Below are 19,951 nucleotides of genomic sequence, written 5' to 3'. Positions count from 1 at the left end.
ATAAAAAAATTATTTTAAAAATAAAATAAAGAAATTGTTTAGCCAATAATACCTCTGCATCTGGCTATTTGACTACTTTAACGCCATCTAGCATTCCAGCAATGAAGCTCAAACCTAAGTACTATAGTACCATCACACTGTATTATCACACTGTATTACCGACAGCTAAGTCAACATCAAATCCAATTGCCTACACTATGGAGACTGTACACTATACTTCCATAGACTATACTTTCAGCCATTCTACTTCATTGTTACTTCTTCTGTGACTACAGACGCGTACGGAAGCAACTTCATTATTTTAGATATTCGCGAGCGAAGCCGTGGGTTAAAACTAGTTGCTAATACTCGTAATGCACTTCAGCGCGCCATCTCGGATTCAACTATTTAACTATAAGTATGATTGAATCTCAATGCCAACTTTTATCCTATATAAAAGGGCTGTCTTTAGGGTTTTCCCGGCAATTATTCGAATTTTTCTCGCCGTAAAAACCATCCATGGACTTTAACGAACATTAAAAAAAATAATTGGCCAAATTGGTTTTGGCGTTGTTGAGTTATGCGTTTACCAACATATTTTGCGATTCATTTTGATATTATGGATAAGCAAAAAACTACTTTTTATTAAAAAAAAATATAACTGAATGATTAAATAGAAGTAAAATTTACAAATATTAAGCAAAGTCGTCTTTGTTACAACATTAATATCTCAAGATCGACAGGACAAATTTTGTTGATCTATAATTTGTTGGATTTGTTCCCACTCAAAATAGCAGAATAATTATTAAAATATTGAAAAATTATTACTTAAAAAGGGTTTAAATAGGTATAAAAATTAGTATAGATATTGAATTATAATATAATCATAGCGATATAATCAAATCCAATATAACGCAAAAGTATATTATTAGAATTTTCCAGTCCTTTGAAATAAAATTAATTAGTGGATTTTAAAATGCTAATGGTAAATGTTAAAGTCAAGAATTAATTAATTAGCGGACGTGCGCATCTTCTGCAATTTCCTCTGCACTTCTTGTCTCCCTCGATTGCTACAAGCGTTGATAGGAAACGGAAGGAGTAATTCAGTAATTCGATTAATCGATTATCGACTGCATTTTGCTTGCTCGCGGCGCGACGGCGCGCTAATGCGAGTCTAGAAACCGATTAGAATGCTTTCCTACACCGAAACGTGCGTCTCGCAAACAGCCTGAGAGCACTGGGTCGCCAGGTGTTACTTATAGTTATAGTTCGAATAGATTTATGGATTAATATAGAATTAGAGCATTAACTTAGCAGCGTTATCAATTTATTGCTTGAGCTAAACTTCCGAGGAGTAATATTTTGTGCGCGATTGACTGGTATACATTTTAATCAGATTATTTGCTAACATAACCCAATTGATATGCGCTCCAGGTGCGATAAGAACGAATTTGCTATGCATGTAATCATCAAAATTCCAAATCATATTACAACATCTTACTTTGCCGGGTATTTCACCTTTGCATTCGGAATTACAAGCTCGCAAATTGAAATTCAGATGTTTAATTCAAAACTTCTTTCTTTCAATACTTCGTCAACAAGAAAAAAATTAATTAATGCATAAAAACGTTTTTTTTTTTTCATTTTTGACTCACTGAATGTTGTTTTATTGTTCATCTCTAAACAGGAAGTCCCACAATGCACTGCAGGACATGCTGACCGTTACGCTTGCAAGGATTCTGTTTTCGATTTTAGGTTTTCGACTTGTGTGTTTTTTGCTTTTCTGTTTTGCGTGTCGTGCTCATACTGGTTCGTTCGACTTCCTGTTCGGTTAGGTTTTCGGCTGAGGCCCGCGCGCGGGATGATAAACGACGGGCACGTCAACCGTGTCGGCCATGCAACGCCGCACGATGCAACCATGCATTTCGTCCTTTCACTAGCGCGCCCCCTCCACTTCTCTCTATTTCTACTTACATGCCTCATATCTCATGCGCACACACACGAAACTTGACACGCAAGAAACGTCCTTGGAGGTCGTTTGCAGTGCCGCGCTTGGTTTTCGACAGACGGCACTCACTCTCGCTCACATTCACATGATGGCGTCCTTAGAGGCAATCCATCCGTCTCTTAGGCGTTGTATTGTTCGTTTTGTTCATCTTCATCATGTTTGTTTTTCTCTTTCATCTTTATTCGAATCAAGCAAGGCATTCACTAATTCTAAAGGAGGTTTATTTTATAATTCTATTAATATTAAGTCAAAATGTTAAATCTTAAGAATATTTTCTGAATGATAAGATAAATTAAGCAAAAAATAACTTGTACATGTCAAAAACACTAGAAGACATATGTAAATGAATATAATATACAAAGTATATCCGAAAAACATAAAATTAAAAAAAAAATTGAATTTGATTAGAACACTCTGTAATTATTTCGCATTATGAAGAGGCAGTAATGTCCTCAAAGGTGAACAAAAGGCTAATGGCCGTTCATTATAAAATTGTAAATGTAAATGTGAACTAGTGAACCATGTGAAACTAGGCGAACTGGTCTAAAGCAAGTTATTCCTTGCATCTGACTGAACACGTGTGCAAATTAGAAAATGGCGGACACAATGCACACACAATCTATGGATTTACGAATCGCATACACGAAATACGTATTGGAGGGAATACAAAGTAGGAAGTTCTATAGCTATGAATCCGATGAATTTGGAAATCAGACACACGCCGACTTGTTGGAATTGGACCTGCGAATTAACAACTATTTAATTGCAAATTGGCTGTGCTAAATTGCGAATACATATTATGTACATTGTGCACATTGTACTTTACTTTATCTGTCGATCTAGATATTTTACTATATATTTTACTAAGGCAAAATTTATTAATTACACATTATTTTTAATTTAATTAAAAACGAGTCGAATTTTCTATGAAATGTAATGGTTTATTAAAAATATAGAATAACATTTACATTTCATAAGCTCAATAGTTTAATGTTTAAAATATAACGATTAAAATAATTATTTTAAACTAGCTTTTGCCCGCGGCTTCGTCCCGGTAGTGTTTAATAAAAATGTAATTTGTCTTTACTCTCTTGTTCTAAGCATAGTACCTATGTGTCAATTCAATCAATAAGATTCGAAATTTTATTTTAAAGAAATTAATTATAAATCTTGCCATCTTGGATTCATCTTGGATTCAACTATTTAACTCTAACTATAATTGAATCTCAATGCCAACTTATATCCTATAGAAAATGGCTGTATTTAGGGTTTTCCCGGTAATTATTCCAATTTTTTTACGTAAAAACATTTAAAAAAAGAATTGGCCGAATTGGTCCCGGCGTTGTTGAGTTATGCGCTTACCAACAGATTTTGCCATTCATTTTTTTTTATTATTTAAAAAAAGTAGTAGTTTACCTAAAAATAATTTTGTTATTTTTGGTATATGGGCACCTTGGCCGATTCTTGCAATCAAATTTTTAATTTTAATTTACAAAAATAAAAAATGTCAACAATGCACTATAGCGTCATCTAGATTCTTATTATATAACTATAACTATGATGGAATCTGTATATCAATTTCCATCCCTTATATTGCACTGTTTAGGTTATATTTTTGCAACAAAAATTAATCTATTTGCGTTTCCTAGGTCATCTATATCCCTATACCAAAATTTATCAAAATTGATTGAGTGGATTATGCGTGTAAGCGTAACAAATAAACAAACAAACTGACATTTGCATTGCATTTGCATTACATTTGCCGTATAATTAGAATAATTTGCAGTATAAAAATATTATTTAGTTAGTTCTATTTTAAAGTAGTATATAAAACATTATTTCTCCCAAAGTAAATGATTCTCTGATGAGAAATGAGAGGATTTGATGTTGAGTGACATTCTAAGTTTGCACAATTGTGGCTTTGCACAGAATGTATCAAAACCAGCCGGATGCAAATATCCAGCAAGCTTCTCACTATGGATTATTATATATATTGTGCATTTGTGTTTATTATTCGTGTGCACGAAGTGATAGCTTCACTTTGCGGCGAGCAAATCCCTGAGCACATATTTCACGGATCTTTGCTCGGTGTATGCCGGGTACCCAGTTGTGGCAGTTGCCACAGTTGTTGCGCAGGCAACGGATATTATTCAATCCGAATTATAGCACCGAGAGGCAGGCATCCTGGCAGTGCATCTAACATATAACATCACAGACTCAATACACTAGGAAGTGAATTTGATTGCATCATATTTATATTTTTTCGTATTGTTTTTGTATTAATAAATATTTATTTACACAAACGTGATATAAAATTTAATTCACGCATTGTTTATTTACCCACTAAACGGTGCGATGAAAAGTAACAAAATAATACTTTTGGCACGTTTCCAATTATATTCGCAGTAAATGACAGCTGGGTTTCATATAAACAGCAAGTAACTGTGCAATCGAGTTCTACTCACAGTTTTTGTTGTTAAGCCTTTTTTCTGTTTTATTTGAGTTATTAACACAATGAACTAATAAAATACATAACATTATAGTATTTTCGATCTCTATGTCTAATAAATATTTGTGAATACTGTAATTTTTTTGAACAAAGACTTATTATTAACTATTGCAACTAATTTAAAAATAATTTATAAATTCATATTATCTGTGCTTCGTGTAAGTTTAATATGTTTTCCCTTTTGTCGGCACAAACCGCAAAGTTGCTTTCACAAAAGCCGCTTAAAACTTTTGAAATCTGATGACAACTTGTAAAACAGAATATTTGTATTTTTAAATTAATTTAGGTCTACATTGGAGCGGTACTGTGTAACAAATACTTTTTTAGTTGTTATTATTATTATTGTTATATATTTTTATTTAAAAACAATTTATATGAAAAGCGGAATCATGTTATTTTCAGGATTGAATATAATATCGTATTGCTCGTGTTTGCAAAAAATGCTAACGTTTTGTAAATGCAACGCAAAATAAACGATTTTCAAGTTGCACTAGTGTAGCTTCGCAAGGTGCTTTTAAATCACGTATCTCCTATAAAAGAGCAACTACAAAACCTTATAAAAATACACAATTTTATATATAAATGATGCAAAGCTTGGTGGTGATTTTCTAATAGGCACAATTTATACACCCATATAATAAATAACTGTTCAATACAATATTAAATAATTTTCAATTTGTTTTTCAGATCTACTAAACAATCGACAATGAAATTCCTCACATAATACCTCAACGATCTACTCTTATAACCATTAACAAACAAAATGGCCACGATAAAAACCAACGAAGATGTTGAAGATCATCGTAATTTACTTGACTGGTCACCAGTGCCACCTGGCGAAGACCTATTCAACGGCACGTTGCATCAACTACCCATTGACATGCGCTTCAACGACGGTCATATGCTTTCCATCGTTGTCTACAGTGTTCTTATGGTCTTCTCTGCCATTGGTAATCTCACTGTGCTAGTGCTTATTCTTCGCCGAAGACGCAAAACACCATCACGTATCAACACAACATTGATGCATTTGGCCATTGCAGATTTACTAGTAAGTAAATAAAATTAAAAAAAAAAAAGAGAACATATTTATATTTGTGTAGAGGTTAGGTTAAGTTTAAAATAGCGCCATCTGACATGTTTAAATTCACTGCTAATAAATTTCGCTCGTAATTTCGCGAATAAACATTCAAACGATGCGTGATGCCAACAACCAACCAGTTGTTTTGTGTCGGTGTTGTGTGGCATGTGGTTGTGGCCAGTTTCGAATTATGTTCTAAAATTTGCTCATGTGAACGCTTTCATTGCGCTCCATTTCGTTCATGTGTGCTATTAGCAAAGCTTGCGCCTGAGATATGATCATTCAATCATTCAATCATAAGTTATTTATTTACCCGCATTATGTTGTTTTATTGACATATACAAAATTTTCAAATAAAAATTTTTTAAATAACCTTAAAATGCAATTTATTTTATTCGTTTATTTTAATCATAAAAATCGGTAAATTGCTTTTTGCATTATAAATAGCAAAACAGATATTTTTTGTATCTAAAGATAAATAGAGAACAAAATATTATTCATCAATTAGTATTTATCACATACTAGATTTTGCCCGCGACTTCGTCTATTCTAGACATAGTATGTGTTAATTCTATCAATAAGATTCGCAATTTTATTTTAAAGAAATTAATTATATAAATAAGTGCTAATAAACCAGCACTTCAGCGCGCCATCTCGAATTCAATTATTTAACTATAACTATGACTGATTTTCAATGCCTACTTTTATCCTATAGAAAAGGGCTGTCCTTAGGGTTTTCCCGGCAATTATTTAAATTTTTCTGTAAAAACCATCCTTGGACTTAAACGAACATTTTAAAAAAAGAATTGGCCTAATTGGTCTAGGCGTTGTTGAGCTATTCGCCTACCAACAGATTTTGCGATTCATTTTTATATGGGGATATATTAAATGCACTTTAGTTAAAATACAATCCACTTGAACACCCGCACTTAAGTTTTCATACTTTGCACTAAGAAATTCATATTATGCACTATAGATTGTATAACTTATATTTTAATACAATGCACTTATATATTCAGGTTTAAGCTTAAATTTGCTTTGAATCAACTTTTTAAATTGAAACTTTATAATTTGTGGTGGTTAGGTAGGGTACCTTGTTTGGTATTATTTGTGGGGCGGTCGGGGGGTTGGGGGTGGTGGTTAGGTAGGCTACCTTGTTTGGTATTATTTGTGGGGCGGTCGGGGGTAGGGGTGAGGGGGTGGTCGGGGAGTTGGGGGGTGGTGGTAAGGTAAGCTACCTTGTTTGGTATTATTTGTGGGGCGGTGGGGGGGATAGAAGGGGCCGGCTAAGAGTACGGCACGTACTTAATACTGCAAGTTTTATAAGTGCAAAGTATTAATTTCATAGTGGAAAGCATTTTATTCAAGTGGAATTCATTTTTCAAAGTGCAAATATTTATTTTTAAGTTCAGTTCTGTATTTTTAAGTGCAAACATTAATTATAAGTGCATTTAATGAATTGACTAGTTAAAAATCGAAAAAATAAAGTTCGTTTAATTACATGCCTTTTTATATTATAGATATAAACTATGCCATTATATTTTATCACACTTAGATAATTAAGTTAATAAAGATTTTTTAATGTTTTAATTTGTTTTGCAAAGATTTGACTTAAATTTTCATCAAATTAGCCTTGTTCAGATCGAGTTCATTAGAACAGAACCCTTAAATAAAATTATATGTACCCCTATATTACTCATTGCCTCTGAGATGGCTACCAAACGAAAAGTTTCCGCTCTGTTTCACGATCATGAATAATTCATTTGATGGTTTTACACTTACTACACTCAAATTTGCTTTGATTAGGTTGCTTACAGTTTACACCAATGCCATCTTACGCACTGCGTGATAACAATAACAATAACTCAACTTGATGTATCCACTTGTTGCTAGAAACAAGAAAAGCGTTTTAAGACTAGACTTCTAGAAGTATATTTGATTGCCTAATATTTTCAAATCAATTTGGAGGTTATTTTACTACTGTCCAGATTCTAGATAGGTACTAAAATATGTATTAAAATTTATTCCTTAAGTTTTTTAGTGAATGAATTGTTTGATTAATTAATTATTACCTACAACCCTTGCATACTAAAATTGATCGCCTGGAGGCAGAGTGTGTGAATAATTAAAATGTACGCTTTGTGTGTACACCCACGTGTTAATTCATGAAATTACATTGTGTGTTTTTGCACGCCCGCGTGTTTTTTTCGTTTGCTTACTCGATCACGATGTTAATTAAGGCGGAATTAGCAACATCCTGATCAGACATCTGATGCTGGAGTATAACCTATAAATGTACAATAAGCCTGGTCGGTCGGTAACTTTGTTAGCATAATGTGCGCAAACGAGCCAGACGGGAGTTGAAGCAAATTGCAAATGTGCGAATCTGTGAATGAACAGACGTCGCACGCGAACTTAATCAAACGTGCCCCGGCACAGATTTGCACAACCGTCACCAGCTGTGTGGGCAATGTAACGAAGGAAATCAGTGTTCGGCGAAAGGAAACGAATTTCAGGCGAGCAACGTCCGTTGCAATTTCAGATATCACCAACTTGTAAATGTCACGTGACATGCAATTCCACTTCACCTCCAGAACAGATATTTGTTAAACTTATAAACATCTCAAAAGTTGTTTTTGGATTGGGATAAAAGTAATCATTCGTTTATATTGAGTGATTCTATGAACTTTATTAAGTTTTTATATTTGTCCTGGGAATGACTTCGTATGATGCTCGAATTACCAATCGGAAAACGCATCAAGAAATATGTCTAGACTCTAGAACAGTGGTTCCTAACCTTTTCAAGGTCACTACCCCTGTGAACAAGTATGGGAATTGAGTTTACCCCTAGCTAATTTAAACCACATAAATTTGAACGAAAATATGTTTATTATGTAAGAAATTGTACCATTACGTAACTAGTAAAGTAATATAAAAATTTATATAATATTTAATAGCGCCGTGCTACCGTTTACCATACTATTATTTTGTTTATTGCTATTTTAATACGTAATACGTATATATACGTAATAGTTTAATACCTAACCACCACCCCCAACCCCCAACCGCCAACCACCTCCTCCCCCCAACCCCCAACCACCCCACAAATAATACCAAACAAGGTAGCCTACCTAACCACCACCCCAACCCCCGACCGCCCCACAAATAATACCAAACAAGGTAGCTTACCTTACCACCACCCCCCAACTCCCCGACCACCCCCAACTCCCCGACCACCCCCTCACCACTACCCCCGACCGCCCCACAAATAATACCAAACAAGGTAGACTACCTAACCATCACCCCCAACCCCCGACCACCCCAACCCCCCGACCGCCCCACAATTAATACCAAACAAGGTACCCTACCTAACCACCACAAATTATAAAGTTTCAATTTAAAAAGTTGATTCAAAGCAAATTTAAGCTTAAACCTGAATATATAAGTGCATTGTATTAAAATATAAGTTATACAATCTATAGTGCATAATATGAATTTCTTAGTGCAAAGTATGAAAACTTAAGTGCGGCTGTTCAAGTGGATTGTATTTTAACTAAAGTGCATTTAATATATCCCCTTTTGGCATGTAATTAAACGAACTTTATTTTTTCGATTTTTAACTTGTCAATTCATTAAATGCACTTATAATTAATGTTTGCACTTAAAAATACAGAACTGAACTTAAAAATAAATATTTGCACTTTGAAAAATGAATTCCACTTAAATAAAATGCTTTCCACTATGAAATTAATACTTTGCACTTATAAAACTTGCAGTATTAAGTACGTGCCGTACTCTTAGCCGGCCCCTTCTATCACCCCCCCCCCCACCCCACCGCCCCTCAAATAATACCAAACAAGGTAGCCTACCTAACCACCACCCCCAACCCCCAACCGCCAACCACCTCCTCCCCCCAACCCCCAACCACCCCACAAATAATACCAAACAAGGTAGCCTACCTAACCACCACCCCACCCCCCGACCGCCCCACAAATAATACCAAACAAGGTAGCTTACCTTACCACCCCCCCCAACTCCCCGACCACCCCCAACTCCCCGACCACCCCCTCACCACTACCCCCGACCGCCCCACAAATAATACCAAACAAGGTAGACTACCTAACCATCACCCCCAACCCCCCGACCACCCCAACCCCCCGACCGCCCCACAATTAATACCAAACAAGGTACCCTACCTAACCACCACAAATTATAAAGTTTCAATTTAAAAAGTTGATTCAAAGCAAATTTAAGCTTAAACCTGAATATATAAGTGCATTGTATTAAAATATAAGTTATACAATCTATAGTGCATAATATGAATTTCTTAGTGCAAAGTATGAAAACTTAAGTGCGGCTGTTCAAGTGGATTGTATTTTAACTAAAGTGCATTTAATATATCCCCTTTTAATACTATTTCATGCCATCCCGTGTTACCCCCTTAGAATCTCCGTTTTACCCCTGCGGGGGTAATTACCCCCAGGTTAGGAACCACTGCTCTAGAACATATTAAAAATTATATTAAGTTATAATATAGTTAAAAATAAAAGTTAAGTAGGATTTTAAAAAAAGTGAGACATCGAAATGTAAAGCATGTGGTAAGATATAAAAAGTATTTTTAAGAAAGTAGTGAGGATTCACACAGAACCCTTGGGACTTCACTGCAATGAAGGTGAAAATAACACGTGCAGCACGCGATTATCGGCATTGTATTTTTGTATCTATCTTTAGGTCCCTTGCGTTTTAAGTACTGAATGAGCCGACTAGTATTAATTAATTTTCATGTAGCGTTCTTATTTCCAAGGGGTTGTACGATAAGTTAAATTTAGAGTCATTAGCAACACGCAAAATAGATTTTACTTAATAATAAAATTATACTAAAATTAAACTATTTTTAACTATAATTATTGTTTCTTGATAACAGGTGACATTCCTGATGATGCCATTGGAGATTGGATGGGCATACACGGTGTCCTGGAAAGCTGGTGATGCCATGTGTAGGATTATGGCGTTTTTTCGGACGTTCGGCTTATACCTGTCCAGCTTTATTCTAGTCTGCATCAGCATGGATAGGTAAGTTCAATGTTTTACCCAATAAAATCTAACTAATAAAATAATGCTTATTTGTACCGCTTTCACGCATAAACCACTTTGGCAAATATTGGGGCATAGATATTATTCACCAAGAAAAAAGCCATTATAATGTTAAAATCTAATTTGAGGGAAGCAAAATAAGAGATGAATAAAGTTAGCTTTATTATAAAAATTATATATTATATAGAGGCACATTATAATTCCAAGAACCAAAAATGTATTTAGTTATTCGACTTTTTATAAAAATAAAAGAAAAAAATCACAGACAAACTTCCGGGTAAAAGTTAGTCGTAATATAAATACTAACCCGTGTTAATGGGCGCTATATTTTAAAACTATAATTTAATTGAGTCATTGCGTCATATTTATTAAGACAAACGTATTAATTACATTACATTGCACTCAAAGAAGCAGAAAGAGCAGATAAAAAGTAAAAGAGAAAAGTGTGAAAACTTTTTTGTCTCCAAACATATTTTTAAATATTCTTAATCCAGTGAAATTCAAATAAAAGGCCCAAAAATAAATTTATACTGAAAAACATCTATAAAATATATTATATTCCTTACAACAAAACGGCTCTTAATTGCATTTTAATTTTTACACGAATATTCCATAAATAAATGAGTCCCTAAAAATATTCCTTTGAAGGATTTAGAGAACACCTTCAGACGACGAAATTCTCATCCTTAAACATTTTTATCAATATAGATATATTTTAAAGTAATATATATTTTGACCTAAATTAATACCAGCAGTAAACGTCTTATAATATCCTGCCGGAAGTTGATAACTTGAACGCTTTTCCCCGCTCTATTATTAAACTTTCGCCTCTTGTTATCACAACTTTCGCGTGCAAGCAAAATAATTCCTAGACGCTGCAAGATTTTAACTTTGTAAACGTAAATATTATCTGCAGCTTTTATGATGCTCTTCTTACAACCAACATAACTAAAAAGTGATAATTATACTTATTATACAACTTTTATCATTAAAACTTTTCTAGTTACGATCGATATAATTTAAACTTTCCAATATCAATACATATCTATATAAAATTTGATTAATCCTGTTTTATAAATTTGATTTGTAGATTTTTTGATGCAATTTTCGTTGGAATATGAAATTAATTTTCTATTAGTAGTCTTGCAATGTCTGTTTTCCATGTTGTTTTCCATGGCTTTGAATTTTCGCCTAATGTAACAACGCGCAGATTAAAATCAATGTGTTTTGCGTCACGTTGCGTATCTTCATCGTCCTCGGCGCGTAATTGTTATGCAAATTTGGGGGCGATTTACATGCCATGAGCCAGGAGCCGCGGGACGTGACGTGGAGAAAAATCAAGTCTTGCGCGCCGCACCGAAAGCACTTTTCTGCTACGAATCTACGACTCCACAATGTTTTAGGCACGCATTGCTTAAATAACTTAAGCGTTTCACGAAACTCTCAAGACGAAAGTTATAAGGCTTTTGTTTTGTACGTTAAATCGTCTAAATATTTGACTTTCACAAAACATTATATATAAAGACATAGAATTTACGTGGAATTCAAACTATTATTATAAGTACTACCTACATTTTGGGTTACATAAGATACTTAAATTTTTAGTTAGTGATTGAAAATACACTGTTAACAGAGTAGTATTCAACAACTGTGTTTGTATTTGTCTGTTTGGTTTTACTTCGTGACGCGCTGCTTTGTTGTCGTGCATAATTAAAATGCAAATGTTTGCTTTGCCTCATCGAATCACATTGGCGGTAGAAGTCGAGCAGTAAGCGTCGCACTAGAAGCAAAAAAATCAAATCCCAAATGTAAAAAAACAATATATTGCGAAAAAAATATATGCGATGTCTTTCATAATCACAACTCGAAAATAATTGGCAATTATTTACTGAATAACAGTAATATTTAAATGTTTTATATAAAATGCAGTTTATTTTTTGGGTTTTCAATTATTAATTATTGTTTTCATTGTATCGATTAATAGGTTTATTGATACGTGTTGATAAATTAGGAAATGTATACCTTGTCGAATTGATGAATCGGTGAATTTTCACGCTTGATTAAACTCACCAGCTATAAACCGGCAATTTGCGCACTGCTGCCCTCGCAAAAAGCATCAATCACAGCGGTGTCGTCACTGGCCTGACTTTACTGACGTCTAACAGACTCGACAAACAGCAATACGCCAATAATTCATCCGTGATTTACTTGCAATCACGTTTTGCTAAACTAAAAATAAAGGTGCACATTTATTCATAAAAAATATTATATTGATATTAATATTTTAAATATTTTATAATATTTATAATGCGAGAGATTTATAAAATCGCATTTGGTGAAGGTGCCGGGCAAAAATGTAAAAAATATAAATAACTGGAATTTTATTGAAAAATTTTGACGTTTTTATGTTTATTAAATTTGACAGTTGTATTCTTCTGCTGATATAAATATTAAATTCACAATTGCAGCTGAAAATCGTGCGAAAACAGTGTAAAAGCTTTTTCCTTCACTTCAGAATCCATTAATGCATGAGTATGTTGAGTACGTTTTGCTTTGCATATAGAAATGTATTTTCATGGATTTGTATTGTGCGTGAAATATTATTTAAATTTACTTTATATATACATTCTCGAATAAGTTAAATAAATTGTAATTTTGGTTAAATTTAATTACGTGAAATCCGTAGACAACTCAAAAAATATTTTTAACGCCTTTCTTGGATATTCATCTCAATTTATCTTTGATCACTTCAAAGGTGTTGAAGTGTAAGAAGACGTAACGTAATAAGTAGAATATTCAATTGAATTAAATATTGAAATCAACAATTTAGCATTTATTGATTGGAGCGTAGATGAAACGTGTTCCCGGCCAAAAGTGTAACCGAAAGGAAGCTTTTAAGCACACTTCGCCTGCGAGGCACTTAACATCTGCTTTGAATCCGGCAACGCCTTGCAGAGCCTATTCTTGTACGCGTGTGGACTCAGACATTTTCAATATTTTGAGAGCGCAGATCATTTAGTTAATGTGCTCGCTTTTTAGCGCGAATCTACGCAATTTCTTAAACGTGTTTGTTCAAAGCTGCCTGTCACGTTAGTTAAATTCAAGTATTATTCAGTACTAACTTAACTACGCAATGTGCATATAACATGCATAAATTTTAAATTATCTATATTTAAATCCATTAAAAGTTTTAAAATGTTTATTTATCTGTGAATGTAATTGTGGAATTTTTACATGATGAAAGTTTTAGGTAATAAATTGAATGTTTTTGTTTGTTTATTGTTTCAGATATTACGCAGTGCTAAAACCACTGCACTTGACCGAGTTGGACAAGCGGGGCAAATTTATGCTGTCGGCGGCTTGGATGGGCGCCACTATTTGCAGTGTGCCACAAGTGAGTACTGCACTTTTCAATTAATTGCTAAATAAACACATTTATACACAGATTTTCGATAAATACTCAGGTTTGACAGAAATGTACAATACTAGCTTTTCCCCGCAACTTCGTCCCGGTAGGGTTTAATAAAAATGTAATTCGTTTTTACTCTCTTGTTCTAGACCTAGTATGTGTCAATTCTATCAATAAGATCCGCAATTTTATTTTAAGAAAATTAATTATATAAAGAATAACTGATACTGCACATCAACGCGCCATCTCAGATTCAACAATTTAACTATAACTATTATTGACTCTCAATGCCACCTTTTATCCTATAGAAAAGGGCTGTCTCTAGGGTTTTCTCAGAAATTATTCGAATTTTTCTCGCCGTAAAAACTATCCTTGGACTTTAACGAACATTTTAAAAAGGGAATTGGCCAAATTGGTCTAAGCGTTGTTGAATTATGCGCTTACCAACATATTTTGCGATTCATTTTTATATTATAGATACACCCAATAACTTTCTTTATTAAATTTATTATAAAACATATTTATCTAAATTTACTCAGAATTTAAAAAAATTATAATATTTTATCACAAATTTTTCGAAAACAAAAATTCACATAGTAAACGCTTGAAGATAAATAACAAATGTTTTTAACATTCTTTTGAGAATAAACACGCTTTCTTTTAATAATAAATTTAAAGTTAGCAAACTGCCCTACGGAAATATTTACCTTGCTAAAAGTTTTCCACAAGTTATAATAATACGTAAAGAGAATGCATGAAAAAATATTTTATTAATACTTAAAACTACTGCAAACTTTTTATAATAAAACCCGAACTGTTTTTCATTGTGTTATATTAAATTCACGAAACTTTAATAGGGTAATGATTAGTTGTGTAATGTTTTGACATGTGAATGAAAATTGTTTGCTTGTTTCGCACTCAGAGTGTTATTAAACTGTCAGCAGCAAGAACGAATCAAGGATTCTACAACATAAATGTTTCCTGCGCTTAATTAATGCAAGCATTATGGAATCTCAACAATCACACTTCCGTTAACCAAACTTTTGTGTTTGCACCACTATCTAAACATGTTTATTACATAAGCAAATTTTTCGAAAAATTTTAAATGTGAAAGTGAAAAGTTGGCTGGAAATATTTACACGCGATGTGTACATGAGTAAATATTTTAATATCAGCTCGCTCCATTCTTTTTAACGAGAGGATTTTGACTTGATCCCCAGCCGGACGGTTTTTATTTGAGTTGGCAGTTTCATCTTGTTTGCCTCCACGTTTTCGGCACACGGAATTTAATATTTGAGCACCCTCCAGAGTCCCAACCAAAGAATGTGTTATAACAGCCCAATCGGGGCTTGTAAATTGCTTGTATCACGCATATTGTTGACACGAACATATACAAACTAAATCGTGCCGCTGGAAAGCTTCATTCGAGCTTAGCAACCCAATTAGATTTCAATTCGAACCTATCAATCAATATCACAATCGCGTTTTAAACACAGCTTCGAATTTAAAAACACTTTTGTTAATCTCACAACCTGCAATATACACAAAACAAAAATTGGTGTAATCTGTGTTGCATAATTTAAATTTTCCTCTTAGATGTTGGTATTTCACGTGGAAGCTCACCCAAACATCACGTGGTATGAACAGTGCATAACCTATAATGTATTGCCGTCGTACACACACGAAGTGCTCTACTCTGTCTTCGGCATGGTGATGATGTACACATTCCCATTGGTAGTGATCATATTCAGCTACGCGTCCATTTTGATCGAAATCTACAAAAGGACGCGCACAAATATGGGAGGTACGCAAACATAACCTAAAGCTTAACCCAACATTACTCCAATTATGTCGTGTTTGTTTTTGACAGCTGACAGAATACGTAGATCGAGTCTGGGTTTTCTCGGTCGTGCCAAAATTCGCACGCTGAAGATGACCATTATCATTGTGTTGGTGTTCTTTGTGTGTTGGACGCCATATTATGTGATGATGCTGTGGTAAGTGGCTTTACTTTTAATTTTGGATGTTTGCCGTGTGAGGATTGAACTTGTACGGAACGTTTATGAATTTATATAATTTTAAATGTTTCGGCAAATTTTTAATATATTTTTTAAAAAAGGTTTATAATATTATAAAATTCTCTTTAGTGGTTTATGCCTCTAAATGCTTTGCGTTGAATTATGTTGGGTTAAATTAGTTGAACACGCTTAATATTTCATATAATGACACATCATTAATTAATGTACACATAATTAATGTCCATGGTGGTATGTACCTTATCGGAATTTTGCAATTCAAATATTTCATCATCAGCTTATAAATAAATGGTGTGATTAGAAATACTTAAGAATATACAGTGTGTTTAGTTTTTAAATTATTTCAAATTGTTTTATAGTAACTTTGTGGTTTTATGTACAGGCTTAAAAATAATTCTGGCGGCACTTGATTAAAAGTTCTATTTGCCTTGTATTCTCGCAATTTGCAAGTTTTTTATGCAAGTGAAGCCAGTAACGCCGATCCGATTAATTTCGCTGGAATTCAGTATATTTGCCAATGTTGTGTATTTAACATTTTCGTAGTTATTGCAGTTTTAATGTAAACAGATTAATTAATTTGACTGAAAAAGTATTGAATCAACCCGTACTAAAAAGAGCAGAGGTGTTTAAAATTGCACAAATTCATACATCGATAATCTAAATTTGAAAGTTTAGTTTGTCTTTGTTAAGGAATTAAATATTTTTCTTGCTACCTCCATCGGAACAATATTTTCCAAAAAAAAAAAAATTTTGGTCTTCATTAGAGTGGAAAAATGCTTTATTGTATAGTATATATCTATATGCCGTAAAGCTTAAAGTATGGTGTAAATTGGCAAAAAAATTGACAAAACAAACGCTTTTTTCAGAGTATTGCTAGTGCCGTTTCGAAACACCTATTTGTTCTCAATATTTTTAATTGGGTTTTTCTAAAAAATGCTTATTCAGTTCTTCAACATATTGCTGCCAAGACAAATTATTAACATAATAATTTGATACACTTCATAACAAAAATGTAATAATTTATAGAAACGTTATTTAAATATTCATATACTTTGTCATTCATTGAATCCCAACACATTTCTAAATTCCAGTTTTTGCAAATCAGCTTAACCATTGCCGATATACTTTGTTACTTCCAAAATACAATTTCCAAAGAATATATTACTTTGATACATTTCTCTTTCAAATTATTTAATTTTAAAATGCTTCCCGGTTAATGTAATTAATTGCAATGGCATTTTTATTGCCTCTGCAGTGATTAAAGTTGCAATGGGTGAAATATTAGGAGAGTTGCTGGAGGCCAATTATAGCAAGAGTAATGAAGTAATCCGAGCCGAAAATCGAAACCGAAGTGTTTACGGCATTCGGATTTGCCTATACATAACGCGACGAGAACCTTCAGATAGGATTGAGAAACAAGCGAAAACAACATAATAACCAAATATGAATGAACAAACAACAATGAAATTCATCATTTCTGTCTTATTGCGCAAGCACAGGACAAAGAAATACAAGCAAACAAATTTAATTAACCAATTAACTAATAAATTATAAAAAAACAAATATTTCTACTTTTAATTTATAAAGGATCAACTCAACAATGCAAAAAGTTTTCTGGTTAAAATCACGTTTATATTTTGGTCATTTTTGTCTTTATTTTGTTTGTTGGACCTTGTATCATGGCTGTGAACTTGATGTGTGAATGTGATGTGATGTGCGATAGTAAATGATTATCGCAGACCTTTAAGGATGCGAATTCGACTCGTGAATCAATCTATCACATCACGCACATCGCGAAATATGAGCAGCGGAATATGACACAAACAATATTTTAATGCCATTTTCTTTGCTAGAAAAAAATACAGAAAAAACTACATACAATTCATTGTGATATAGTTTTTATATATTACATAAAACGCAATTTTCTTTTTATTCTTCACAAAATTAATTAGAATTAAAAAGAATAATGAATTTAACATCAAAATTACGAAAAAATAATTTTCAATCGAAATAATCGGTTGTTTAATATATTTCTCGTGTATAGATTCCACTATTTTTTATAACGATAATAATTAATTATTATAATTATTAATAATTGTAATTAATTTGAATATGTCACTATTAAATTTATTTCAAATTAATTTGTTATACGTTTTTTTTTTATATTCTATATTTAATTCTTTTTATGACAAATACTTAGTTCATATAAATAGCGGAAAGTGCACAAAAATGTAAACAGCGTTAATTTTAATGCTAATGCTGTTTACAATTGCAAAAACGCTGACGCACTCCAACGGGGACACAGAGAAAGTAATTAATATTTTATGACGCTTTTAACAATGTTAAAGCGCAATGACAACTTTTTCAGTCATCGCTCAAAGTGGAAAAGCTGCAATTTAATTATTTATCACAAAACAATTTTCATCAACCCATTATATTAATTTATTTTCTATGCAAGCATTATTTTCTGATAATGAATGATATACTCATAGATAATAATATTAATTAATGTTAATCAGAGCATAAACATCATCAAATTTTAATTAAACGCATAGTACATTCATTACCAGCTGTTAATTTTCACTAAACAAACCAAATCAAGTAATTAGATGCTTATGCAATTACAGGTATTGGTACGATCGAGACACGGCGATGCACGTAGATCAACGCATTCAGCGCGGATTGTTCCTCTTCGCGTGTACCAATTCGTGCATGAATCCGATCGTCTACGGGGCATTCAACATACGCGCGCGACGCGCCGGCACGCAGGTGAGGCCGCGCTTGCACACGGTTAATTCCAGACAGAGCGGCATGCTCGTCGCCACCGTCGGCCCTAACACATTCACCACCCTCAACAACAATCACCGCCATCAGACGAACAACGATGCTGAGCGACGACTGCCTACGCTGGAGATATCGCTCAAGAACCTAGAATAACACGACATAACCTACTATAGGCATCCAATGAATCAAACTGGTGGCGATATTGCGAACTATTTTATCCTACTAGACATATAACCACCGTTCTTCTACATAACCTTTAATTAATTTTAATTTTATAGATTAGACGCGTTAGTTACAATAATTAAATAAATTGTTTTTTATTTTAACAAAGTTTTTAATGGATTTTTGAGTGTGTGTGAAGAGTTTGTTCATTTTCCATCATGTCAATTCGCACATTCTTTGATTGTGTTTGCAGACGAATTCACAGAACAACACGGGGATCGCAATGCTCGGTGATCCAGGCGAACGGAAGTCATTCCGCTTCGCGAACGGCACCCAGCGGTCGGCGTCGATGATGAGCGCCAGCGGCGGTTGTAAGCAGACGCGTTTCGCCGCCGATGAACGACCTGAACGAGCTGGGAGTGCAAAAAGCGTTCACATCAGGGCAGGAAGCGAGTGCAATGAGTCCGCGCGAAACAATGGCGACGCTTTTGGCTTCCGGGACGCGTCGTACTACCGCACGCGTCCGCCTTCTTCCACCGGAAACCGGCGCCATTTCAATCACATCCGTCTCTCGAGAGAAAACTCAAATGCGGATTACTCTGGCGATACTTTTTTGTAAGGAAAAACAAAAAAGGTAAACATGCATTGAAATAACGTAACCTGTAATTTTAAGTGCTTCCGGAAAACTAGATGCAAAATTGTTTCAGCTTCGATAAATATAACTTTTAATTAGTTTTTACTTAATTTTACAGAAAAGTTGACTACGAGGACTCTGCGTACATAATCACTCAACGCTTCAAACTGGCTGTGCATTAATTATGAAATCTGACATTTTGCCACAAGAAACAAGCAAGTCTAAAAAAGGATAACAACGGAACGTGAATAAACACTT

The 19,951-nt window shown here is 33.7% G+C and overlaps 1 protein-coding gene across 2 annotated transcripts in view; it reads left to right on the top strand.

The window, feature by feature from the left end:
• LOC135798404 (adipokinetic hormone/corazonin-related peptide receptor variant I-like) overlaps positions 1 to 19,227 on the top strand; it is a 38,653-nt gene extending 19,426 nt beyond the window's left edge. For both annotated transcript variants that reach the window (XM_065311246.1, XM_065311247.1), the window contains exons 2-7: positions 5,184 to 5,544; positions 10,499 to 10,647; positions 13,957 to 14,062; positions 15,674 to 15,881; positions 15,948 to 16,074; positions 18,741 to 19,227. In XM_065311246.1, coding sequence (XP_065167318.1) covers positions 5,260 to 5,544; positions 10,499 to 10,647; positions 13,957 to 14,062; positions 15,674 to 15,881; positions 15,948 to 16,074; positions 18,741 to 19,050 — 1,185 coding nt within the window. In that variant the 5' untranslated portion in view covers positions 5,184 to 5,259 and the 3' untranslated portion in view covers positions 19,051 to 19,227. The remainder of the gene's footprint in view (positions 1 to 5,183; positions 5,545 to 10,498; positions 10,648 to 13,956; positions 14,063 to 15,673; positions 15,882 to 15,947; positions 16,075 to 18,740) is intronic.
• The last annotated feature ends 724 nt before the right edge of the window (positions 19,228 to 19,951 follow it).

Source organism: Atheta coriaria, unplaced genomic scaffold (assembly GCF_025399875.1).
Source record: "Atheta coriaria isolate IRGN ID8LTWV9N9 unplaced genomic scaffold, Caltech_Dcor_3.1 hic_scaffold_9_pilon, whole genome shotgun sequence".
Taxonomy (NCBI): Eukaryota; Metazoa; Arthropoda; class Insecta; order Coleoptera; family Staphylinidae; genus Dalotia; species Dalotia coriaria.
Note: the sequence above shows the minus strand (reverse complement) of the source record. Positions and strands in the feature narration are given on the sequence as shown.